The following is a 27,342-nucleotide window of genomic DNA, read 5'->3' as shown; positions in this document are numbered from 1 at the left end:
AGAGGAAAAAATAAAAAAGAATAAAACAAAGCTAGAATTCGGCGGAAAAAATTAGGAAGCCTTCGCCAAACGCTCATTGAAGGGAAGAATTCTCTCCGCTTATCTCTTCTCGCCGCCGCTTGGAATCCGAGAATTTCTCCTTCCCTCTCTCCGTAGATTTCGACGGATTATTCTTTCTTGATTCGAAGCCATTGAAACCCTTTTCTCCGATTCGAGAAACCTGAACCGCAATCCTGATTCAAACCCTAATTAGGGTTTCCTCTCGGCTTGCTTTTCTAGGGTCTGTGAAGGTTCTCGGAGAGGAATTTGTTGTTTTAGGGTTCGGAATCTTGGATTGGTTTGTTCTCGGTTTTGTTTGAATTGGAGGTGTTTCAGGGTTTGGATGGGGTGAGGGGAGCTGCGGGGGATGGGGGATTGATCATGGTGCGGCTGCTGGGATTGAACCGCTTCGGTCTCGACGACTCCCCGCGTGAGATCACACGGACGAGCCCCGTCGTCGCCGGCGGCGAGGGCAGCGGGGAGAATGGGTGGTTGATCCGGTTCTTCGACTCGGCCTTCTTCTGCGAGTGGATCGCGGTGAGCTACCTCTACAAGCATGACCACCCTGGGGTGCGCGACTACCTCTGCAACCGGATGTACACGCTGCCGCTCTCCGGCATCGAGAGCTACCTCTTCCAGATCTGCTACATGCTCGTCCACAAGCCGAGCCCCTCGCTTGACAAGTTCGTCATCGACACGTGCTCGAAATCCCTCCGGATCGCTCTCAAGGTGCACTGGTTTTTAATGGCCGAGCTTGAAGACTCCGATGACAACGAGGGCATCAGCCGGCTCCAGGAGAAGTGCCAGATCGCCGCCACCCTGATGGGCGAGTGGCCGCCGCTGGTCCGTGTGCCTCCGGCGTCCGCCAGCGCCCCCTCCAGCCCCAAGAGCAAGCCGGTGCTCAACCGGATACTCTCGTCCAAGCAGCGGCTGCTGTCCTTGGCCTCGTCCCCGTCATTGGGATCCAGCCCCCCGATTGAGGAGAACAGCAAGAGCAATAGCTGTGGAGATGAGAACAGCAGGGCTTTGTCCTCTTCAGAGGAAAATAAGCTGTTGAAGAAGCTGATCCCGGGGCCAAAAGTACGGGATGCGTTGTTCTTCAGGAAGTCCATGGAGAAGGAGGCGGAGGAGTCGGATAAAGATGGGTTTTTCCGAAGGCTTCTCAGGGAAAGCAAGGATAAGGAGGAGGAGGATTCGGACAAGGATGGGTTCTTTCGTAGGCTGCTCAGAGACAGCAAGGATAAGGAGGAGGAGGATTCGGACAAGGATGGATTCTTTCGGAGGCTGCTCAGTATCCACAAGGATGAAGATGAGAAATTGGGGGAGGAGGATGAGAAGGACAGTTTTTTCCGTCGGATTTTCAAGGACAAGAATGAAGAGAAGAAAGATGGTGGCAATGATAGAAACGAGGAGGATAAGGCAATGAGGAGTGTCGAGGAAGATGAGAAAGATGGTTTTTTCCGCCGGCTCTTCAAAGACAAGATCGAAGACAAAAAAGATAGTGGGCAAGAGAGGAATGTGGAGAAAGATAAGGAAAATGAGAGTATTGAGGAGGACGAAAAGGAAAATTTTTTTCGCAGGCTTTTCAAAGACAAGAATGAAGAGAAAAAAGATGGTGGGAATGATAGGAATGAGGAAGAAGGCAAATATAGCAGGAGTGTTGAGGATGACAATTTCTTCCGTAGGCTTTTCAAGGACAAGAATGAAGAAAAGAAGGTTGTTTGGCACGATAAGAATGAAGAGGACAAGTGTAATGGGGGTATTGAGGAAAGTGAAAAAGATGGCTTCTTCCGTAGGTTTTTTAAGGACAAGCATGAGGAGAAGAAAAATGAAGGGCATAACAGGAACGAGGAAGTCAATAACCAAAACGGGAGTTTTGAGGAAGATGATGAAGAAAAGAAGGTTGTTGGGCATGATAAGAATGAAGAGGACAAGTGTAATGGGAGCATTGAGGAAATTGAAAAGGATGGCTTCTTCCGTAGGTTTTTTAAGGACAAGCATGAGGAGAAGAAAAATGAAGGCCACAATAGGAATGAGGAAACCAATAAGCAAAATGGGAGTTTTGAGGAAGAGAATGCTTCAGAATTTTTGTCATTCCGTAGGTTGTTTAGAGTGCACCCTGAAGATGTTAAGACAAGGGGTAGCAATGAGAATGGTCTTTCCAATGGTTCGCTGGAGAGCAGCCCAGGGACAGAGAACTTCTTCCGGCGGCTTTTTCGGGATAGAGACCGGTCTGTAGAAGATTCTGAACTGTTTGGTTCAAAGATACACAAGGAGGTAACATCGAGTCTTGCTTTCATTGACATTAGTCTCTGCATCGTGCCACTTTTCATGTGCCTCTTTCTTGGTACTATTCAGTACTTAGCTGGTGTATTCTGGATGCTTGGTTTTTAATTTGATTACTCTACCATAACGTTGCCATGTCATCCAGTTTCTTCTCATTTCCTGTTTAGTCAAGGATTTTAAAGCACCATTGTTGTTGCATTCTAACATCAACCACCTTGACAAACAGAGATGAATCTTTGGACCATCTGTCATTTATGAATGTATCTTTTTTTTTGTTATATTTATTACCATATCTTTATAAGTGAACAAAACCTAATGGAAACTGAAAATTAATTATTTCTCTCAGGGATCAGGATAAAAAATACACCTGTAATGCGAGACAGTAACAAACGATGTTCTGACTTCTGACACTATGGTTGTTGACCAGCAAGGTTCTGGGGAATGCAGGGATGATTGAGTATGGTGCTGATATTTTGTCTGACTCTTACCACAACATCAAGAAGTTCGCTCCCTCCCTCGCTCCCCACCCCCCCTCTCTGTCTCCAAAAAAAGCTCTCATTTTTGTGCCCACAAGTTTTAAAATATTTGATCAGGTTGGTTGAAGTTGATGATCTTAGGTTTCGGTGTCTTGCTTTCCTGGAACAATGAAGTGAACCAGTCCCCAAATCAGTTGGCAATGTCAAATTATAGTGTATTGGTTGCAATGATTTAAACTGCAAGACTGCAATCTGGTCGTCCAAGAAAATTATATTTGCCATTCTGGTTAACAAAGAATATATTAACATGCCAGGTGCATGAAGATAAGCAAAACAGAGAAATGAACATAATAACTGTTCTAATTTCCATATTATATTGTTTTTGGAAAAAAATACTTGCTGTCCCAGATAGCTGTCATGAAGCGCCTTATTTATCTGCCTTCATTTTGTTTTCATGTCTTCTCAAGTGGCAACCTTATTGTCCCTTCTCAATCTTCTAATGCAATGCAAGATGAAAAATTTGAGTCACCCAAAATCTCATTGATAATGAGATAGATCCCTTTCAAGGATCTGTACTAAAAGAAAATTTGATTCTTCAATAGCATTGCAAAATAGTACAATTCTGATTGTTCAGTAAGATCATAAGATCCACTAACTCAATAGTTAGTTTTCCTGTTGTTCCCTGTGATTTCTGAAGTTCATAATTTGCTCGTTGTCTACAAAATTCAGATATTTTTGCCATTGTTTTCTGAACATGATTTATCATGATTGTCTTTACGAGAGACTTTGTTCACTACAAATCGTATTCGTATGCTAAATCTGTTGACTAATTATCACAAAACTACAAGATGATGATCCTCGGAATGCCTAGGAGTTGGATGGCCTGAGCAATCTTCAAGAAATTCCTTGTCCATCGAGAGAATCCTCGTCGTGCTTCACTTTTGAATGCTACATGTCTTGTAAACTGATACTCCACATATTTGTGCCTTACATGACATGGATGTGGACGAGTTCTTTGATCATTGCTTCTTTATTTTTCTTGTCAATAACTGTGCGTTCTTGAGATTGTGCATCTTGGTTCTAACCGAGGTAGCTTTGCCATGATTTGTAGCTTCTTTTTTTGGTGTTAATTTTATTCTAAAATCTAGATGGGCTATTTAGTGTGAGATTAAGGTAGATGAAATAGAAATCTCATAATATTTTGGGTAGATTAGTCGATATTTTGCAAGCATACCTCTTTTATTATACCTTTGTAGATGGTGGGTCTATTTATGAAATTTACATGTTGTATATACTATATAGTGCTTTTGTAAGGGTCACTTAGTTAACTGTTTGCATTGGTCATTGATTTTCATTTACCCAAATAGATGATTGTGGCTTTTCCTTTGTTCTTTCTTCATGAATAAAACTTTCGTCTGGCCTACTAGGAGGAGGTATTTTATGGGAAATAGATTTCCATTTTGATCCAAAAAATTTTGTTGTCTGGAGAAGCATGAGGGGATAGTAACCTCATGAAAGAGAGATAGAAGTTCTTTTGTGAAAATTGCATAGTCAAACTATCAGCACAAGTTTCTAAAATATAAGTTTCATAAGGCAGCACATTGTTGACTAAAGATTTGCTCTAATCTTTATAACCTTGAAGACGTTTATCAATATTTCATTTCTGCAAAAACTCTGATAAGGTTGGTGGTTCTGATCCTGTAATTTAGGGCATTCCAAATGTCATGAAAAGGATCTATTTTATATGCATCAGGCACAGCCAAGGTTTTAAATACCGTGTAAATGGGGCATCCAGATTTTTTTATGGAATGGGATATCCCACATCTTGACACTTGGCATAGCTGATGTCCCGTCTTGTCCCCAAGCATCTTCCAGCTTGTTTGTTCCTGACAGTTGGGATGGTTCCTTGTCTCAATAGTTGGGATGGTGAGATGCCTCGCTGTCTAAGTGGTATTTAAAACCTTGGGCACAACCTTATTAGCTTTCTGCAGGATCAGATGTTTCCTACATGGAGCATGTAACTAGACTATGTCATCTTTCCTTTTTCTAATTATTGATTCCTAATCATGCACTTGAAAATGCTTTATTTTTTTGATTGTTAATGAACTATATTTTGTATAATTCTGAATTTTGTGTATGTATCATCGCGTGTTGACTAAACTCGTTCAACTTCAAATGCAGTCGAAGAGAAACCATGAGATTGCATGCTTTAGAGAATCCCAACTCCATGTCAATCATGTCATCGCACACTGGAGATCATCCATTAACCCTATAATATGATCTTCAGTTATTTTGATGTAGATTATTTAGAAGGTCTATTTTTCTTTTTCTTTTTTTTTTCTATATAGATAAATGATGTAAAATTTGATGGCTTTCAGGTGCTCAATAGCTACAGCTACCAGTTCTTCACAGCTTTTCAATGTTGTGTTTTACAAGTTTCTTGATTAGACTTTTTACAACAAAAGAGCCTTTGATGTGATAGCTTTTTATGTTATGGAACTATATAGGCAATCACAAACTAGATGGCAAACATGTTGGCAAGTTGAATTTGAATGTTAGCATGATTTTTTGAATTCTGAAGGAAGTCTTTTGTTTTTATCATTATCTTCCCCAACTTGCACCTAAAATTTTATTGCAGAAGATATGTTCTATCATATAATTGTCACCTGTTAAATAGCCTCAAGAAGAATGCCCATTTCGTGCTCGCATGATGATTACATGTTGTGCTTGTCACCAAATTTTGTCATTATTGCCATACTACTATAGTACCATCACCATGACATGATTGCTTGCTTTTGGAAATATAGGGTCCCATTGTAAACAGATTATGCTCAAAGAAGTTAAAAAAGATTACTCTGATGTTATATTATGCCTTGGACACTTGTTTTAATCTATATGCATGCTTCCTTACTGCTCACTTTGTGCGTAGCAGAAGCGTCCTGGCTCACCAAGACAACAGAATGAAAAACATGGAAAGCCACCTCTCCCAAATAATGTGATAGCAGAAATTCGCAAGGGGTCTTATCATGCTTCATTGGAGTTTGTTCTATCACTGTGCGAAACATCATATGGCCTAGTGGACATTTTTCCTATTGAAGATCGGAAAATTGCTCTTCGTGAGGTTGCTTAGACTTATCCAGTGATATCTAGTTGTGTGCTTAATAATTTTTTCTTTATCTCTGAAACCTCTCTCAATTTGTCTTGTTTTGGTTCTTGTGCTGCTAGTCACTCATGGAGATCAATTCACATCTTGCTGCTGCTGAGAAAAATGGAGGTATTTTTATGAGATTTACTGCTGTTTAGCCTTTTTTTAACATTATTATTGTCAACCATCTCCAAGTGGTGCTTGCTTATGGGATCTTTTAATTATATCAATGTGAACTTTTTAATTATATGAAGTAGTTTAAGAATCTCATCATGTCAAATTCATTTAGGCCACCAGTTGGGCAACATATAGGTCTCCATATGCCTAGGCAACCCTTGCCTAGATTCCGTACGGGGATGCATGCGCATATGCTCTTTATATGCAGACATATACATATACATATACATACATACACACACATATGTTAGTCTATATGTATGCTTATGTAAATTCATGTGTTCTGTGAATATGCAAATACAGTATTGGTGAATGTATAGAGCATACATATGTTCATACAAATACACATACATATACATGTAATGCTAAATCTTTTTTAAAGATTTTAATGATTCAAAATCAATGATGAGCCATCCAAATTGGATCCTTACCATTGATCATAGTTTGTAATTCCATTTTTACACTTTGATCCATCGGTGGGAGACAATTCTACACATAGTAGGGCATATAGATTAAAAATTCTTTCAACTCCGTACATCTTAAAATATGAAGAGGTTAGAACTCGATAGTTCTTGATGTTTAGACAATAGCAACACATCACATTACTATAACCAACTAACATTTGTTCTTTTGGTTAGCTAAATAATGTTTGCTGAACTAGTTCCGGAGGGTGTATGGGCTGGTGACTGGTTTGGCATGGTACAGATCCATACGATGCTGTTTTGGGACGTACCAAACACAGGGAGATGGAGAAAAGGACAAAGGAAGAGAGAGAAAGAGAGAGAGGAAAGGGGAGGGCCCCTCTAAACCCTAACCCTAATCCTAGGCGCACGCGAGAGAGAGAGAGAGAGAGAGAGAGAGGGGAAGGGCCGAGGGCTTACCTGTAACGGCCTTCCATGGCTTTCAATTCGGCATGCGCTCCTTTCACCCTATCACCACCTTCCTCACATCATCGAGGCCAACGCATGGCTCCTTGGTGTTCGGTTTCCCCAATCTGCCATGAACAGCTTTTTGGAGATCATCTTAGATTGACGTGAGTGGTGGGGGAGGGGGGAGGGTGAGCTTTTGAATTGCACAAGCAATGTGCATGCAGGGGGGTGCACAGAGAAACTCTCAATTTGAGAGCAGGGGGCATCTGTTGAACCTTTGAAATGATCAGGAGGGGGGGCGGGGGAGGCCTTAAACAGTTCTTAATTGCTCGGATGGTGCTGGGAGGGGTTTAAAACCAAACTAGGTCGAACTAGGGGATTGGAAAGGGGTTTATTGTGCTGAACCAGGGCAGGTTAGGGGTTTTATAACCGAATTAACCTGACCCAGCTGAACCATTCCAACTTGGCATTGGTTTGGCTCGGTACAAGATGAACCGCCCGCTTTGGGTTAGTTTGGCAAATCTTGCCTCTAAAACATGTGGCTGTTGGTGTATATTTCCAATTTGAATGGCATAAATTTCCAATTTGAATGGCTCATCATCGATTTTGGAGTTGTTAAATCTTTTGCCAAACATCTAACATTTAGCATAGAGTCCAACTAGATATACATATACATGCATAGATACATATGCATGCATACACAGACACACACACATTTGTATATGTATGAATTTGTAGTATGCCTCAGTATTCTTGGTGCAACACCCGTCATGGGTGTTCGAAAATGTGGAGCCACACTATTAATAATTATCTGTAACATCTGAAGTTCCTACAAACAAAAAATAGTGTATTTTGGAAGTCATTTGCCTATACATCAAGTCGTTGCATAATGGGAATATAAATGGTTGATATGTTAAATGCATAATAGAGCATGTAAATTTCGAATTCAGTCTATTGATTATGTTCTATGTCTTAAAACCTTTACAACCAAAGTCAACATGTTTGAGTGCTTCTAAACCACACAATGTGTGAAAACATTATATCAAACCATTAAAATCATCAAATTTCGAGCCACTTGATGCATATGTGACTTCAAAAAATTACTATTGGATTTGTAGGTATTGTAGATGTTGTAGATGATAATCAATAGTATGAATGATCTTAGAGCACTGATGGTTCATTTTGCACCGAGTCTATCATGAGCTCCACGCACTTGAATTTGGACCACTACTACTCAGACATGTATTTATGTAGGTATGCTTGTATGTGATATACATGCATGCATGCATGCATAAACACATGCATGTACGCATATGTAGGTATTTGTGTGAATGCACACATATCTATTTTCTTTTTTATAAATGTCACAAGGATGCTAATAAGGGAGTCACTTGCATTTGCCAGGGAAGACTGGATTGCACTAAAAAAAATAAAGAACTTAAATTTTGAGTTTTATAGATGTCGCTACAAAAGGTTATTTATTTAAAAGACTAGAGCGACCAAGGAATCTTGACAATCTCTTTCCTTTGAATTAAGATACTAAGGTTTGTTAGAATGTTAATTTGTCAACATAGTACAAAATTTAATAGTGTAAGTATAGCTCATTAAACTGCTTATAAGATCTAAGATTGGATCTCTCAAACCCAAGTTTGGATCTTGTCAGTCAGTTTACGTGCCTGTGAGTGCAGCATGCTCTTGAATTTTGGAATTGAACTCCTAATTGCTTCCAGCTTGGTAACTGCAAAAGAAATGTTTTTAATCTCAAGAAAATGCTTCCTCAAGATAGAGTTTGTTGCTCATTTGTAGGCATAGTAGCATTCTTTATGTGACTAATTGCTAAACAAAGCTATATGTTTACTATTCCATACTTGTAATTTTGGGTAAAACCTATTATATGTAGAAATGAAGGTTTTCTTTTCTTGTCCGCTTGATTCTCATATGTTTTTGATCAATTGGTAACTGAAGTGGTTTTTCATCATCTACTTATATCTTTTTGAGACTTGGGATATGCTTTTGTCTCAGATGTTTTTTATAAATTGGCAACCGAAGTAGTTTTTCATCATGTAAATTTACTTGAATAAGTAATTGCATAGATGAATAGTGATTTTTTTTTATAAAAAAAAAATCAAGACCCTCTCTTTCGACTGAAAAGAAAAATGAGCCCAAATTGAAACTAACTACTTAAAGAAGATTAAAGGAATGATGAAATAATGCCAAAATGGTATTAGCAGGCCAAATAATGAATACGTATGGCATCCATGGTCAGTTAGTTCACTAGAAGACAGAATCAGCTGACTGCTGAAACTTGATTACAGCTGATCATTTTTGGCCAAAACTGAAACCTATGGTTGGCTATAGCTAGAAATTCATGGCTTCTTTCTAGCCTAAACACATAGTTTTGGCCAAAAGTTACAGGCTTGAATACTTTCCTGGAAATGGTAAGCATAGTTTGAGAGGTATGTTTGCATGTTTCTTTGATAGAGGAAGGACTTGATCATAACTGATCAGTTCTGGCTGCAACCTGAACCCTAAAGTTGCTTGTCGCTAGAAATTTTTTCCTTGTTCTTGCTGAAATCTGTCTGTTTTGGTAGAAACATAAAGGCTTGAACATTTTTGCTCGAAATAAGATGCTTAGAGATTACAAATTAAAAAATGATTAGCGCTAGATAGTCTTGAATTTTCAGAAATCTCATAAGAATAATTTTGAATTTTCAGAAATTTTATTCAGATAATGTTTAATAACGGTTATTGTGCTTGCTAGGCCTGGTATAGACTACCACCAATTGACAAGTGTTCTTTAGGAACTTGTCCTTTGGACCTTTATTTCATCTAAATTCTAAAGACCTACAATAGGTATTTTTAGACCTTGAATTCTACAATAGCCAAAAGACATCTTTTGCCCCTGGTTTCTGTAATGGGTCTGCAGGGAGTCTTCTTGACCTAAACCCTATTTTTCAATTTTCAGGCCCTTCAATGCATCATTGTAGGCCATTTGGATTGATCCTAAATCACATAGTTCAAGAAATATGTTTGTTTCTTCTTTAGAGAGGGAATAGAGGAGGGATGCTATAGTCATATTTTAATGTCATGCTTCTACTTTTTGTTCCTGATTTTCGAATCATCAGAATAGGTAAGTACTGGATATTATTGCTAGCTTTGCTTCCATTTCCAGCTTTAGGTGATCGAAATGTCAGGTTCTTGTCCGTTTAGTTCTTGTTTATACATTTCAATATGAATTGAATACTATGGATTTTCTACAATTTTTAATCATTTCATGTATTATCACAGGAGTTTGCTTTCCAATGGGAAAGGGAATGTACAGGGTGGTTCATATACCGGAGGATGAAGCTGTTCTTCTGAATTCTAGGGAGAAGGCACCTTACCTAATATGTGTTGAGGTTTTAAAAGGGGAAGCACCAAGGTATATGAGATGTTATAGGCACATTCCAGTTGGCTTTTGTTGTTCTAAGAAAAAGGAAATATTGTTGAAATGGTGTTTTTTATAAGAAAAAAATTGATTAACTATTATTAAAAAAGTAATTTATGGTATTCTTAAACATGCTTTATGTTAAAATTATCTAGTTATAGAAGTTGCTTCTACCAGTATTTGGCATCTCATGACTGTGATCAATGAAAAACATGCAGTTAAATACTTGGTCACTTTCAACATTTTATGAACGCTACATATTTCTTTTCCAGTCATACAAAAGTGTCATCTGATGCTCAAAAGCTCTCTAAAGGTGGGATTCCTCTAGCAAATGGAGATGCACGATTACCAAAGCCTCCTCCATGGGCATATCCTTTATGGAGGCAGTATGACATGCATCAAAATGTTACAGATAGGATGCTGATGTCTACATCACAGGCTATTGACCAAGCAATGGCTCAGTTATGGGAGGCCAAAGTAAAATTTGTCCATGTCAGTTTTTCTATTGAGAAGCAATGCGGAGACTGCTCAAAGAATAGTGAAGCGCCAGACTCTCGACACAGCATCCCACAAGCTGTCAATGTGCAATATCTGGCTAGTGAGCTAAGACCGGATGTTGATCACAACTTGGAACGGATAAGTGTTAATCTGATAGCAGTTCCTGGGGTCAACATGGAAGATGTGGATGATCAGGAGCCAACACGTCGAAAAGACCATCGCCGTGTTCCAAGCACCATTGCCATAGAGGAAGTAAAGGTGGGCCTGTAAGTGAAAGATATAATTACATAGTTGCAGTTTTGGTGGTATAGCAGTCAGACCAGATATAGTTTCCCCTTTTTTGTATTTCATCATGGTTTTGGAAATGTTTAATAATTTTTGCACTGCTAGCTTTTGTAGACTGCTCGGTGCTGCATGAGTATGCGATGCTATCTTTTAACTAAATTTTTGGAAAACTATCATTTTTTATGTAATATGAAGTCAGAATGTGAAATTGACATTGTACTGCAGTTATTAAATTGGATTAGATCAGTAGTTGATGCATCATCAAATGTTGTTCAAGTGCTGGGTCATCTTGTTGTGGACTTGTTTTCTAATTGATGCTACTAGTTAAGGCTCCTTAATTTTTGTCTAGTGATTGGTGTTGCTTGTTTGCTGCTTTTTCATTACCATCAATCTGATATGGATATTTCAATATTTCATATACTTTATTAACAGTTTGTAAAACTTTTTCCTTTCATTATTTAGTTCCATAAATTTCTACTAGGCAGTTTTTCATTGTTGTTTTGGTGGTTGGCATCATAATTGTTGTTTACTAGATGCTTACAAAAAATTGCTGTATCATGTTGACTGTCTGTCGATTTTTAGTTACGCATTTGTTATGAAGTCCAAGCCATCAGGCACGGTTGTATGGAACCTGAGTCCTTGCTGATTAATTTGAATTCCTACTTTAGGCTGCTGCAGCAAAAGGACGGGCTCCACCTGGGCTACCTTTGAAAGGAGCTGGACAGGATTCTGAGGATGCAAAACCAGAGGTGAAGGTTTTTGGATCCACTATCTAATCATTTCAGAAGTACCTGGTGAATGGAGTTAACGGTGAGGCATAATCTCCAACAGGTGTCGAATGGTGGAATTCCTAAACCCACTGATGCTTTGTCTGGTGAACTTTGGGAGGTAAAGAAGGAAAGGATACGGAGGTCATCAGTGTATGGGAAATTACCTGGTTGGGACTTATGTTCTGTAAGTGAGCTTCTTGCCTAAACATTTATAATCTGGCTATGAACATTAGTTATTCTGAGTTAAGATTATGAAGGGAGAAGCTAAGAACCCATCGTATGGGCATGCTTGTACTTCTGCAAGGAAATGTGAATTTTACAATTTAGCCACTGCATATAATATAGTGTCATAATGATTCTTTCGTGATTTTGTCTGCTTATCTAACTTGTGTCTTCACCTTTTGACCTTTGGAGTTCTGATGCAAACTATTTAGATGATATTGCATGTAAAGTTATGATGATCTTAAGGTTCATTCTGGTTTTGTGCTCTCTGTGGCTTGTGTTTTCTGCCCTTCTTTTGCATGAGTCGAGTACTTACATGGTCTCTGGTGGCAAGATTGAAGAAACCTTTGATGTTAGTCCAAAAATCTCTGAAGTACTCAACTCATGTGGAAGCCTTAACCAGAATTTCTGCACATAATTGCTGATGGCAGACTGAATGCTAACTGATGTCATCAACTCTTGCACTCTGCCTTTAGAATCTTATTGATAACCTCCCTGAGGCTGCATCTCCAATGCTTCCACTGTTGATTTGCTGCATAGTTTGATGCAATTCGCTTGTATTGAAGATGTTTTTGCCTCTTAACAAACTTTTGCTGAGGATTTTTACAATCATGCCTTTTGTCTTCACTAGAAGTTTCTAGCTCCTAACGTCGCAATTGAAGTTAAAGATTAAATTTGTTGGTTTAGTTTGCTTCTGAATTCAGTAGAGTATGTGATGTTGCACTAAATGTCGTGTTGAACTTCTAATATCTAATTATGCATATTGAATGATATTTTAAACTTTTTTTTAAAAAAAAGATGGTAGCAGTTGATAGTTTTAGCTCAAATTTGTCTGCTCATATAATTAGTTTTTTGCTTTTCATTTCATTTCCTTAAGCAGTTTTTTGTTCATCTGTCTAATAAACAGATGATTGTGAAGAGCGGTGATGATTGCAGACAAGAGCATCTGGCTGTGCAGCTTGTTTCACATTTCTATGGTAGTAAACTACACAGTTGTCTTTTTCTTGATCGGTAGTTATATTAAGCTGCTACTAACTGCATATAATGGGTTCTGCTCAGCTTCTATGGATTTTGATGATTATGTTATGCATCTGTTTTAAAACTCTAAATTTTAGCTCCTCGAATGTCCAAATGTATTCATTGTTACATTTCATGCCTCTTTTGATGCAGCAGAATCTAATGTGTTAGCTTATGGGAGAAATGTTTGCTGGCCTTCGATTGCTAATTCCACTGCTCCAAATTGATACAAAGGAAGTTTATTTTGAAAACCAGTAGTTGCCAGCTTTCAGAGAGATTGTAAGAAATTATTATTAATGATCCTTCTACTGTCACCTCAAGAAAAAGAGAAATTCATCACCACATACTCTGACTTAAGCCAGTGTGGGAAAGGATAAATACTCTTTACTTGATAAAAAGTAAAACTGTCCATGGATGAGTTTCTGCCTTTCTTGTTTCCTAAACTATCTGCTCGTAAATATAGCAGAAAACAGTAGTGACGCAAACAAAAAAAAAGAAAAGACAAGAAAAAATATCAACACTGATGTCTTCAATATGAATTTTCTATCAATCATAGAGCTGGAATTTTAATTATATGAAGCAGTCATCTTTAACACTTTCAGAGTTGACTGAAATGTAGAGGATATTTCAGAGATACTGTTTTTCATATTAGCGTGGATCTTGTGCCCATCTCAGGGATCCTTTTCTAGTTCATTAGTTGTCTTATGTAAAGCAGACTGTCGTTATAGCCAGGGCCTAGGCTTGATTTGCTGTTGTGGTGAGCTTCATGAATTCGGATTATTCACTTCTCTGTAAGCAATGGCTTCAATTTCTCATGTGATTGTGAGCTTTCACTGAACCTTGTGGTCATCTACTATTCGGGTTACCTTAGGTCCTCCCTGTGACCATCTTTTTTCCCTGTCATTAATCAAAATCTGAGCCTACAACCTTATTGAAGTCAATTTTGGCTGTCATTATTCTATGCTTTGTTGATGCAGCATTGTCAAATATTCTATTTTTTAACTTAGTTGTTCCATTTTTCAACACATTACATTTTTATATGTTGTGATTATACTGCCTCTTTTATGCTCAAAACTCATGCCGTGTGACCATTGTAGTGTTGCAAAACCTTTTTTATTTTTCCTAAGGTGGGTGTGCAAAGTTCACTTATAGCAACATTATACATTTGTCAGAAAAAAAGGGTAGTGAAAGTTTACTATGAAAATGATTATGAGGTGAGAAAAAAGGTAACATACACCCTGAGAGGTGGAAAATATAATTAATGGAAACTGAGTGTCAACCCAAATGGTGTGCTAACCATTAGGTTGCTCTGCTTTTATCTGTATCATTTCTTTACATAACTTCTTACCATTTAGTTACTAAAAGGCTTCTTATGCAGATATATACCAAGAAGCTGGCCTACCACTTTGGTTACGTCCTTATGAGGTTCTTGTTACATCTTCTTATACAGCCCTAATTGAGACTATTCCTGATACGGTGATTCTTCATTCCCTTTAAACCTTATAAGTTCATTCCTGTAATATTTATTGTCTATCATTGCCTTAAGATCTTACTTTTCCCTTCTTTTGTGTAGGCTTCAATTCATTCCATAAAAAGTAGGTTTCCTAATATCTCAAGCTTGCGTGATTATTTCATAGCCAAATATGAAGAAAATTCTCCAAATTTTAAAATTGCCCAGGTAATCTACCATATGGTACATTCTGTTTTAGATGATTTGTTGCTCGATCATTTTGTATTGCTCATTTTCTAAATCGACAAGTCCTTTATCTGCAATATTTCATGATCTGTTGCTTATTTACAATGTTTATACTAGCCGGTAATTTGTCAATAATATGCAATGACACCTCTATATCATTGTATTTTTCCCTCAGTTGAGTACTGGGTTTTCTTCTGATATCCTTAACTTATAGATAATTTTTTTCATGTGACATTCCTGCTGTGCACATATTTGGTGCTCTTTTGTCTAATGTGTTCCTATGTGCTGTCAATGCTGTGGCATTTGCATACTGCAACTTTATTTCTGTGTACAGGTGGATTTAACAAACATTGTAGGCTTTCCTGGAGCAAATTTTAATCACACTTTTGTAGAGCCATATTTATTCTTTTAAAGTGGTAAGCGAAGATTTTAGAAGTAAGACTCGTTGAATTATGTTCCTGAACCCATTTTGACCCATGCTTCTGCTCCCTCCATTGCTTCCATTTCCCTGCACCAGCTTGATTTTTGTGCAATATGTGAGTTGCTCCTTCCGCATACTTTCTCTCTGTTTGACTTTGGGCATCTAAACTCAATGAAATTGATACAATGAATTAGTTTCTTTGATGCAGCTGATAATGACTTGAGTTAGAAGCTGGAAGTTAGTATAATGATGCTAGTTGTTCAGTCTTCCAGTGGGGGGGTTCATTTCAGCTTTGTGCGTAGATTTTGTTTGCTGGTTGGGAGCCTTCATTGTTACTTTATTTTTAACAAGTTAGGGGAATTTATTTTTATCTTTTTGGGAGATAATGATTATGTCATCCTCCCCCTTTAACTGCTTTAAATCTTCTCAACAAACTTACTGGTGATGTGCTTTTAGGAAAAGCTACTGCGTATGGAAGAAAATCAGAGCCCTGAACCAACAGGGCCAAGAAAACTTAAATATAGTCTGCTCCCAAATTCTACAGTTGGATGGGAAGTGATGGTCAAATTTCTCGACATGTTCGAGGTTTTCGTAATACAAGGAAAGTTATTAGTAATATCTGATCAATTTGCATTAAAATATTTCTACAGGCATTCAGTGATGTCGGACAAAAACTGAGATTAGAAGGGAGCAATTCAAAATCATGAAAAAGAATACGAGACACATTTTAATAGAAGTGTAGGACTCAAACTCATTCAGGAAGCAACCAATAAATTGTTTGTAATGAATCGTTCAGAGCATTTGTCAACTGTGAGGATCTAAAATTTGGGTTCATATCATGATATATTCATGAACAGAACCCTTTTGAAAATTTCGAGAATCAATGAAAAGATTTTCACAAATAAAATAGCAATATGATATTGGGTGTTGTCTGAGGACATTAGCTCTTCCCATATGACACAGGGAAAGCACAATAACAATCTTATAGAGCAACAGATTTCCAACTTATTATGTGCATAGGACTTGGGATGATAGGTGAACCAAGCTGCCAAGATAATGTATACAACAGATAGATGAGATGAGGATGTTTAAAATCTGAATTAGAGAATCATTAATGGTTTTCTTTTAAGGAGTTTTAAACACCTTCAGAAAGAAAGTTATGATGTTCTCACATTAACCCTGTTTCCATTTTGTTATGATATCGCACCTCCCATCCTTTATGGACTGAAAACTCTTAGTAACTAACTTCCTTTTGAGAAATATTAGGCATCCTAGCATTACTTTTTCTGTGTATGCACAAAAATGAGTTTATTATCGAGCACCTTATAGTCCAGCTTGTTTTGAGTGTGGGAAAGCTAAAATTGGGATAGTCTATCACTCTATCTGGAAACCTACTCCCTGGGACAGTCTTTGAATAGTTCTTAGTTCTTACCACAGTTTATGATCAGCTTCTGGAATAACCCAGTGCATTTGTTTGGTTGGAGGGTATGGAATAAGAGATAAGTGGGAAAATTGGTTCTACATGAGTAAATGACAACTTTGCCTTCACCTTCTTATGAGTCAGTTTTTTTTTTTTCCTCTGAAGTATTTCTCGGTTGAAGGGAGGTGGATTGGCTTAAGCATGAATTCAGGTGTAACAATTTTGTTCTGGATCCAGATTGTGAAAGTTTATGGGAATGCTAAGTTATGGTGTGTGGATTACATATTATATTATAATTTTGGTTAATAATGGAGAGCTCTGATCGGTCATAGAAACATTTTTAGTTGGCGAACCTTTTTATGATTATGAATCTTGAGTAGTATGACCTGGAAGAACGTTACAAAGATTTCATTTAATTAACTTGAAGGGTTATTTCTTATGTAGTTTGTTCCAGTGTCAGGTGCTTTTGTCGGCATCCTGTTCAGCTTGCAGTAATTGTAGATTGGGATAGACTCTTTTATATTATTATCATTTGATTGATTGCCTGTCATTGCTTTCTCAAATCAAGCATTAGTTTTGAACTTTTGAATTTTGTGCATGTATCAAATGAGAATGATATGTGATGTCCATGAATTGATGCCTGATGTTCCTTACAGAGAAACTTCGTGGAGAGCATGGCTGGATATTCCATATTATGTTACCTTCTTCAGGTATTACCATCATTCCTCTTTTTGGGTGCTTGCTTTCTGGTTCAGAAGCAGTATGACCATTTTAAGAATTCACAATTTTCTGGTCCTGCTTTGTTTATGTTTTTATTTTTGTTAAAATGAACTACTTAGCCTGTGCACCAACAAAAGTTTTGGAGTTTCAGTCAAAAAGTCAAGAAAAATATAAAACTTGAAAACATAGAAAAAGAATGGAAGGGAGTCAAGAAAAGTTATTGGACAACATTTTGGAGTATTTAGTTTTAGAAAAGTTCGTTATTTATGTAGCCTCAACCGTTTTAAGCTAAACTTAATACTGCATATAATGAAACTTATAAACCTTGGAAAGTGAGAGTTGTTTAGCTCTCTGGCAGCAGACAAAAGGCTTCTGCTTACCAGATTTAAGTTTTAGTTTCCTCTTAGGAGAGGAGGTTCCTCAAGCAAGCAATGCAAAAGGATGAGAGACACACACATGAGACAGAGTCAGAGAGCGAGAGAGAGTTTGTAGTACACTAAAGAAGAGAGGAGAAACCTATAATGACCCATATATATGTGCAGGAAGTGGTTTTAAATGGTGAAGCAAAGAGTGGTGCTGTACTTTGATGTTGAAATATCAATTGTAACTAGTGAGGGGCAAACACTATATGATACACAATGATATCGTAAACCTCATGCAACCCCTCTTTGATGTTCAGTCGGTCCTACCCTTTTTTTATGTTTTTATTGATGCTTTTTTTTAGGGACCCTATGGATGAAATTTAGGTACTGGTGTTTTTGTCAATTCTTATCAATTCTATCTGTGTGAAATATACACATTCAAATTGGTTATCTTGTTGTCCATTTGTTCTGCTTCATTTTTTTCATTCCCTACTCCACACATGCTATATGTTTGGTGCGGCCAATGCATATCGAGATTGGTTGCCTTCTTATTACTATGACTAATGGTTCGCCGTACGAACCCATACCATATCGGTATCTATTGGTATGCCGAACCGCTCCATATCAACACAAGCGTATTGTACCGTACTATATCGCATACCGACACTATAGTAGGATTTCACCGGTTTGGGGTCCGGTATGAGATGGTGAACCTTGACGACTATACTACTATATTATGTTGTTCTCTACTCTATCTATCCTATTTTAATGCATATTGAGGACCTTTTCATAAAATCTAACACCATACATGATTCCAGTTTTATATGGCAAACTTTCGTGTATGGATTATGGTGTGTTTTAAAGAGGTGGACAAGGATCTGGTCATCCGAGTTTCAAGTCGGGTCTGGTCAGGTGAATCAGAAGATGAGGGTCCTACAACGACGATCTAAGTAATTGGATGCAATCTAATATCTCTTAAACTTCTTCTGGACAAAAAATTATGTGATTTGGAGATCCCTAACATGTGCATCATATGGTCAAAAATAGGCATTTTATAATGTGTTATTTAGCCCGGTTGCTTTGACTACTTGATACATAGGTTGGGGGTCTCCAAATTACATGATTTTTGGTCGGTAAGTAATTTAAAAGTAGTAAATCACATCCAATGGCATGGATCATCGGTTTGGAACCCCATCTTCCAATTTCACTTGACCAGACCTGACTTGAAAATCCAGTTAACTGGATCCTAGTCTACCTTATGTTTTAAATTATCATCATTATATTGTGCCATAAAACAATTTATTGTTTAGTGTGGTGCTGGTTATCTGTAGTGTACATATGTTGGGTATTGATCACACTTAACATAATGCAATATTATTCCTGTCTATCCTCGATAAAGTCTGTGTATATATGAATGGTACTGTTTCATCTTGATTTTTGGTCTGTTAACTTCATGCGATCCTTCATTGTTAACTGTTGCATAATTGATGCTTCAAGGTAATATGCGATTGGAATAAGCATCATTAGCCTGTGCTAAAATGGGTGTTGGCGTCCTGCAATCGAGTAGTGTTAATTCCCTATAACTGCATGCATGCGGCTATTGCACAAAGTTAGACCTGTCCTCCATATACCTCATACTTATTTTCTTTAATAATGTTTCTGGTTAAGATAGAATTTCATTCTGCTTGTTTCTTTGTTAGTTCTTTCATAAATGATGATTTAGAACTTCTTTATAGTTTTAAATGCATAATAAGAAAAGCATCATTCCAGTCATATTACTAGCATATTATATTACTGGCATATTTCAGTAAAAAGAAAAAAAAAAGAATGCACTTGCTTATGAAAAAAGTGCTTCCTCTTTGCCACCATCAATGATCTTGCCATAGTCATTGATTTCCTTGTACCATTCTGTGAAATTCAGTTCTCATTGCTTTACTATTGCCACTCTGAAATTGGTATTCTCGATTACCTGCAATTGCATGGAGTTGGGTAATTAAAGCTTATTTTTTGTGGTTGTATAGGTTAAGGATCGACACAATGGAAATCTCTTAATGGACGAAGAAGGACATATCATTCATATCGATTTTGGTTTCATGCTATCTAATTCTCCTGGGGGTGTAAATTTTGAGAGCGCCCCATTTAAGTTGACTCGAGAGCTTCTTGAGGTCAGATACCAACTTTTGCATCATTCATTCTTAGGATTGTATTTACTAACTGTTGTTTGTCTAACGGTTGCCTTCTTACTTGACGTCTTATGGGATCTTTTGCTGCTAGGTGATGGATTCTGATGCAGAAGGAACTCCTAGTGAATTCTTTGACTACTTCAAGGTATGTGATCAACGTTGACCTTTTTGTTGTAATCAATAATGCAACTTCAAATAAATTCAATAATTTGGTTTGTGCAGGTGCTATGCATTCAAGGTTTTCTTACATGTCGCAAGCATGCGGAGCACATCATACTTCTTGTTGAAATGCTGCAGGTAATGCAAAGTTGCTATTGATGCATCACCTTTAACTCTGATTTGAACTTTCAGAATATACATCTCTTTTATTGCATTTAGTTCATAGTTGTGATTTGCCAGGTACATATTTAGTGATTGGTTCACATTCATGAATATGTTTGTTTAACCCATGGTTTGATGTACTAGTAGTATCAATACCCATATCAATACCTTGTAGGTATTGTAGAACAGTACACCGACATATGGTACACCTCCACGTGCTAGTACAGCAAAAACTAGGTATCGCACATGTTGGTATGCTACATATACGAGGGAGTATGTTTATTGATACTAGTATCTGATTAGTACAATCCAATGCATGCTAGTATGCACCAATATATGAATCCATGGTTTAACCAGTTTTTACATATGAAAACCCTGCTTTTAAATGTTACATTGGAGAATTTTTTGCCATATTAAGTTACCTTGTTGTTTCCAGTTATATTTGTTTGTAATTTAACTTTCCTCAAGAAATCTTTAAATATTTGTGTAACCTCATGTCCTCATCACTATGAGATTGGCTTCATCATGAACTCTGTGATGATAAATGGACTAACTATATCACTATCACTGTTTGGTATGGAATATCGGTACATGCTATTGTTTTATCCTCATGTATCAGAGTATGTGGGTTTGAGAGTATAGACATATATTATGGTGTGCCTGAACAAGAATTTTTTTAATGACCTCTTGATTTTTTGGATTATTACGAAAACCCCTATACTTTCTCGGTCGTGGATAAATCTAGCAATGAATGAATTTTTTTAGAAAAAAATTATCTATAGATCCCTAGATGGATCTAAAATTACTTTTAAGTCCCTGGATTTTTCAAGTGCAATAAAAAGTCCCTAAAATGCTAAGGAGTTATTTTTAGGTCTCCACCGTCCACACAGATTGGTTACATAGGTCCATGTTTAGGTTACACATATTTATGTTCAGGTTACACAGGTTTATGTTCAGATTATAGAGGTTACCTAGTTTCAATATCTGGTTATGCACGTTTATATTCAGGTTACACAGGTATGTACCTTGGTTACACAGAAATAACTCCTTAGCATTTCAGAGACTTTTTGTTGTACTTGAAAAGTCCAGAGATTTAAAAGTAATTTCGGATCCATCTAGGGATCTATAGATAATTTTTTTTTTTTTAATATTTTGTCTTATCCTATCTCGATTTTGCTTACAGTGCCTAAGTAGCCAATCTTACTCTGGTTTCTGTATATATAATGGCATTTTTGCACATGCGTCACAAGCAAGGTTCTTAGTTTCGGTATCGATGGCAGTTTTGGTCGGCCGGCGGCACGGTCCGATATGGTTCCATACCAGATTAGACCAGTGCGAACCGACAAAGGGAGGAAGGGACGAACCGGAGAGGAGAAAAAGAGAGAGAGAGAGGAAAAGAGAGGAAGAGAGAGAGGAAGAGAGAGGGGGGTCTGTTGGAGAGGCCGTTGGAGGGTCTCCAACTGGCCGCCATGGCCATCGGGTGGCCTAAATGTCGGCTCCGCAGCGTGAAACAGGGAAAATTGTCCCTGTTTCACGGATTTTTTCAAAAAAGTCCGATAACAGTGAAGCCGGTAATGGGTTTGCCGGCTTCACTGTTTTTGGACTTTTTAAAAAAAAATTAAAATAGTGAAACTAGCAAATCAAGTGCTGACTTTTCTGTGTTTTTAAACTTTTTTAAAAAAATTCTAAAAAAGTGAAGCTGGCAAATCAAGTGCCGGCTTCACTGTTCATCTTTCTTTTTAAAAGATGTGAACAGGGCGGTTGCCCCTGTCCCGCAGCTGTGACTTCGCTCGCGCCGCTTCCGCCACCCGGTGGCGACGACGGCCATCCGGAGACCTCCAGCGGCCCCTCTGCCGTCCCGTCCTCCTGTCTCTGATGGCCTCCTTCTCTGTCTCTCTCTCTTTCTCACTCATTGCGGCAGTCCTATCGGACGAACCGAGCTTCCACAGGCCTTCGACAGAGGGCCACACCAGCCTCCGGCGGTCTCTCCCTCTCCTCTCTTTCTCTTCCTTTGTTTCGCTCTCTTTCTTTTCTGGCACCGGCGTGTGCCGTTTTCACCACCGTAACCGTCCCGGTTCTCCGTTGGTCCGATTCGGCATGCTCCAAACCGTCCGATTCAAGATGGTTCTGAAAACTATGGTCACAAGTAAAAAACTCGTATAAAGAAATTAACTAAAACTTGGTCTTCTCTTCCTTCTCCAACCCAGCTTGTCTGGTTCAAAGCTGTACATTAACCTATCTCATCCAGAAACCTAGTTAACTCTCTCTCTCTCTCTCTCTCTCTCTCTGTGATGACTTAGATTCGAGATCTCATATTTCACCTCCAATTTTTCAATTTCTAATTGCCGAGGTCAACAAGGTTAGGCGAACCGTGCAAAATCAACCATTTTAGGGTGTACTGAACCTAACTGGTTGGTTATCAGCATGGTTCAAGGCTTTGATTTGGAATGTAAAGCTCACCTGATCATTCATTTCGATTCATCTTCGCTTCACTTCACCCCTCCTCCTTTCAAAACCCTAATCCCTAAAGCCATCTATCCTTGACCGGTTCGACGACAATGCCATAGGATGATGATGAGATCAGCCAGGTAAGTCTCTCTCCTCACGCTCTCCCTCTCGACGATGACAATGATGATATGGCTCAAATCTCTTTCTTTTCCTCTCTCCTCCCTCTCACCCTCCCTTTCCAGCTCTCTCAGTTTTGGTATGCCCTAAAATGGTACGATACAGATCCGTACCATACTGAACCGATTGCCGGCCAGTACGACCTCTGGTACCGGTTCAGTGAACGTTGCCAATTAGTCTTTTGGCCCTTTGTATTCACCTTCCAGCTCATGCGGCAACACTTACCAGCAATCCCTTCCTCACACCCAAGCCATGTTATCAAGAAACTTTCTTATTAAGAAAATCTCTTTCCCATACATTTCTTCAAATTAGTTGGAAAGACCTGTAGATCACCCTTCATATTCTGCTGGCCTCCCTTTCTCCCTTCCTCCCTCCCTCCCTCTGTCCCTCTGCCCATCCGATATGATATTGGCTGTTCAGAGATTAAGAGCCACTGAAGCTGACAGAATGTTGCTTCCCAACTTGTATTGGGGCAACACATGCCTCTTCTGGTGGCTTCCTCAACAGTGCTATCTTGCTTTTCCTACTTCCTGGAGCAAGAAAGTCCTATACCATCTGGTCAATTTCTCAAGGCTCATGGTTTGACTTCCTCTTTGAGAACCAAGACCAAACATCTTCTGTGACCCAAATAAGCAAGGAGTTGTGACTTGAGAAGTTGATCTTCTGCTTGCCATAATATATAGGAAAATCGTCACAAGCACTTTGCCGTTATTGTGTTTCTCGTTCTGCATCATTAGGTGGCATGAGGAAAACCAAAGGAAAATGAAAATGATTTTTGAGAGAGTCATTTTCCCAACTTGTTGAATATCGTTGGCATCTGAAATTCATCAAAGACCCCTCTTTACTTGCCTATGAATCCCAAAACTTCTTTTCTTATCTGCACAATCCAAAAAACGAACATGTAAATGTCATCTGTTAGCTGCATTCGGTCTTTGAGAATTCTAGAATACCAAAATTTCTGGATACCTGGACATGCCACCCCATGAGTTGTTTATATGATGACTGAACTAATTCTGTGAAGATAATGTTAGAGAGCTTACTTCCTATGCATCAACTGTTAATTTCAGGACTCTGGCTTCCCCTGCTTTAAAGGTGGTCCTCGTACCATACAGAACTTGAGGAAACGGTTCCATTTGAGCCTTACAGAAGAGGTCTGTTTAATTTTTCATGTTTACCTTTTCGTTTCAGCATCCAGAAAATTTCTTTCGTTCTTTCCTTTTTCTGAAAAAACGAAGGGAAATCTCTGCCCAGCTTCATTAAGATAACAAAATGTATGCTACAAGTATCCAGAAATTTTCTCACTGCAATTTCTGTTGATTTTATGCAGCAATGTGTCTCGTTGGTGCTCTCCTTGATAAGTAGCAGCTTAGATGCATGGAGGACACGACAGTATGATTACTACCAGCGAGTACTGAATGGGATTTTGTGAGGTGCTCTCATTTATTACAGGTTCTTCTTTCTGATTTGCTTTTTTCTCCATAAAAGGCAAATCTACGAAAGCATGTTAGGCCAAAGGAAGTTTGGTTTCTATAGAGAGGGGTTTTTGGAGCCTGACCGAGTGGCTTAACGTCAATAGCTCAGCACCTCTGACACTTTGGTCTTGTGTGGTGACTTGAATGAAAGTTGCATTGCAAGTCTCGTGGGAGAAGTTGTTTAATCTTTGGCAGATTCTAGAAGGAAGCATACAAGACTAAATTGCAAGTGGTGACATTGTTTCGGTGATCTGTAACTGAGAGCTGCATTCCCACATTGTTGTAGATATAAAGGTTAGCATATATGAAAAATGCAAAAGAAAAGAGATTTAGTTGTCAGTGACTGTACAGAAGAGGTTAATTTGATGTCGGCTGGACAAAAGAGGGCCATGAAGACAGCATCTGTACAAGGAACCCAGTTGATTCTTGTCTGAAATGTAAAAGTTTTCCCTGATCATAGCTGTGATTTGTGAACAAACATAACTTTGAGGTTATGAGATACCTGAAAACATTTGTGCATTCAATTCTCGGCTGAAATGTAACGAAGCACTTGGTGATTTTGGAGGAAAAAAAAGCTGCAACTGTTTCCTGTCTGTGCTCATCGACATCTTTGCTTTATTTTCATGATTCCTTGGAATACTTATTTCGTTATTTGACTTTTTGCTTGGATTTCTCTCGTTAGCCTTGCGTACTTTGATTTGGATTTAAGGATACTATGTATAAACTGTGTACTATTCACGAACAATGCTTGTTTGTATGAGATGCATTCTTATTTCTATTTTTGATGGGTGAACTAGAGTTGCCAGCCGGTGTTTCCATGACTTTGTTTTGGTTATTGAAGTTGCAGAATCATTGTGTTGATAACTACTCCGAGCACACTGAAGAAGTATTTCTTCTCTGAAGCACAGTTTAGGCGTTCACACTCACACCGAGCATTGATATTTGTTTTAATGCCAAAGAGGAGAGCTGCTGTAATTATATGCAATTGAGACCATCCTGCGACATGCTATTTTTGTTGCATTTGTTCTTGGCAACCTGTGATTGTGTTGCATTTTAAATCAGGGTCTTCCCTTTTGCTCTGTTTTGTGTTGAAGGATCAAAACTTGGGTAGGATTGTCTCTACTCTAATGTCTTTTTCCTTGATGCATTTCTTATAATCAGTTGCCATTGTTTTGATTATATTGCATTAAATAGAGTTGTATTTAAGCATTTTCAGTGCATTCATTCAGATATGCATTCTTTTGTCTGTTTTTTCTGTGATTTCTCATTCTTCATGCAACATCATTTGGAAGATGACCATCCATCATATTGTTAACTCTTCTTTCTTTTTTCTTCTTCCTCTCCTTCCTTCTTTCTTTCCATTTTGCCCCTTTTTTGGTGGCGGTATGTTTTTCTTGTGTCTTGTTTTTGTGGGCCAAAGACTAATTGTTGGATTGGGTGATTTATACTTTCTTATGTATCGATCATCAGAGACTATCAAATTGGTCAGTTAGTCCCTTCTTAACCTATTTTCTCTTGCATATTTTCTCTTTTAGATGAAAAGGAAAGCCTTCCTCAATTAAATAAAGAATTAGAATGGTGAATAATGTTTTTATGTGCGGGTCTCGTGATGTTATTCCGTCTGCAGCGATGCTATAGATGGCATCCTTCCTTTTTGCCCATGCTCGATGGTGTAAGGAATGGAACGAATTGGTATCATTCACTCTGACCAGGCTCAGAAAAAATATTCTTTTTCCTCTTTTTCGTACTCTTTTGAATTATGACCCTTAAGTTCTGCAGGACAAATAATTTAGTCCCACATGAAAACGCAAGAAAGGAGAAAAAAAAAGGTCGATGTCTTTATGTGAATGCAGCTACCTACTAGAAGTCATGGATCTGGTTGTTTTAGGACCACAAGAAAGGCCAACTCAACCGATGCTCCCTGAAATTCTTATGATTCACATCAGCTGGCATTTTTTTCAAGAATATTATGAAGAAAGTTCAATCAATTGGAACATTTTAGACAAGGACCCAAACCAGAGGAGACCAAATGCTAGTAGGAGCCAATGACCAAGTTATGAATCATGGTCTTCAGATTGCAACCCACCACCAAAACCAAACGGTTCAAAAAACTTTTGTACACCACTCATGTTTGTTGAGGTCTACCACAGCCATTTATTAGGCATTTGGGCTAACCATTCCATGTCTACACCAGCCAAAACTAGACAGTCTTGCTCATGAAGCAAAAATAGAATAAGGAAATTTAGTGTAGATGGAATTGTTATTTCTTGGAATATTCCTTGTTTTTGTTTTGTTCATGGCACGGGATATTTGGATACTAAATGCTGTAACTGACCACCAGTTCTCCCAAAAATTGTAGGAAGAATTTGGGCACATGGAGCCGGTATAAACAAGAAATAAAGCCTATTTCATCCATTTCATGAAGGATGGTTGCATCCAAATTGACAAATAGGCAGGACGTACGATATATTGTTTTGGATTGAGAACAGATCATGCGTGGCAGATATTGTTGCATCACGTCTATCCCTTATTCTTGGAACCATCTGGTCACGCTGTAAAAGAAAAAATATATATAAACAACACAAGATCTTATCAAAAAAAAAAAAAAAAAAATAGCTGGAAAATTTTATTTTGATTTCTTGACATCACATAAAAACCCAAAATCTCTTTAGTACATAACGAATATGCGATTAAATAGATGTTTGCAAAGATCCTTATATACTTGTTTCATTTAAGTTTCAATATTCTCACTAGATTAAAAATTTAAATTTATTTAAATTCAATCATAAATGTTATGATCAATTTGTGATTTATTTTAATAAATCATACAGTGATATTTTTTAGTTCACATGAATCGTAAATAGAATTTGTTCTAACATCATTTATAATAATTTAAAATCTCATTCAAAAA

General features: G+C 38.0%; 1 protein-coding gene across 2 annotated transcripts; it reads left to right on the top strand.

The window, feature by feature from the left end:
- LOC105038500 (phosphatidylinositol 4-kinase beta 1) lies at nucleotides 1–25,032 on the top strand. 2 transcript variants are annotated; one of them, XM_010914323.4, is made up of 16 exons: nucleotides 1–2,316; nucleotides 5,734–5,922; nucleotides 6,027–6,075; nucleotides 10,281–10,413; nucleotides 10,692–11,175; nucleotides 11,871–11,951; nucleotides 12,034–12,156; nucleotides 13,102–13,171; nucleotides 14,590–14,687; nucleotides 14,785–14,889; nucleotides 17,405–17,458; nucleotides 19,852–19,995; nucleotides 20,105–20,158; nucleotides 20,236–20,310; nucleotides 24,027–24,110; nucleotides 24,287–25,032. In XM_010914323.4, the coding sequence occupies exons 1-16, from the start codon at nucleotides 421–423 to the stop codon at nucleotides 24,386–24,388; spliced, it is 3,741 nt and encodes a 1,246-aa protein (XP_010912625.1). In that variant the 5' UTR covers nucleotides 1–420; the 3' UTR covers nucleotides 24,389–25,032. The 2 variants fall into 2 exon arrangements, with proteins under 2 accessions (XP_010912625.1, XP_073115637.1); XM_073259536.1 differs by having other exon boundaries at nucleotides 149–2,316; nucleotides 5,731–5,922.
- Nucleotides 25,033–27,342: the final 2,310 nt, after the last annotated feature.

This window comes from Elaeis guineensis, chromosome 1, assembly GCF_000442705.2.
Source record: "Elaeis guineensis isolate ETL-2024a chromosome 1, EG11, whole genome shotgun sequence".
Taxonomy (NCBI): domain Eukaryota; kingdom Viridiplantae; phylum Streptophyta; class Magnoliopsida; order Arecales; family Arecaceae; genus Elaeis; species Elaeis guineensis.
The sequence above is the reverse complement of the archived record's forward strand: the minus strand, read 5'-3'. Positions and strand labels throughout refer to the sequence as shown.

Bases quoted from the DNA above. Each gene is read 5' to 3' on its own strand.
- LOC105038500 (XM_073259536.1), top strand. From the start codon at position 421: ATGGTGCGGCTGCTGGGATTGAACCGCTTCGGTCTCGACGACTCCCCG. The intron at 10,414-10,691 runs GTATATGAGATG...TTTCTTTTCCAG, and splicing joins TTAAAAGGGGAAGCACCAAG to TCATACAAAAGTGTCATCTG. The intron at 17,459-19,851 runs GTATTACCATCA...GTGGTTGTATAG, and splicing joins TATTATGTTACCTTCTTCAG to GTTAAGGATCGACACAATGG.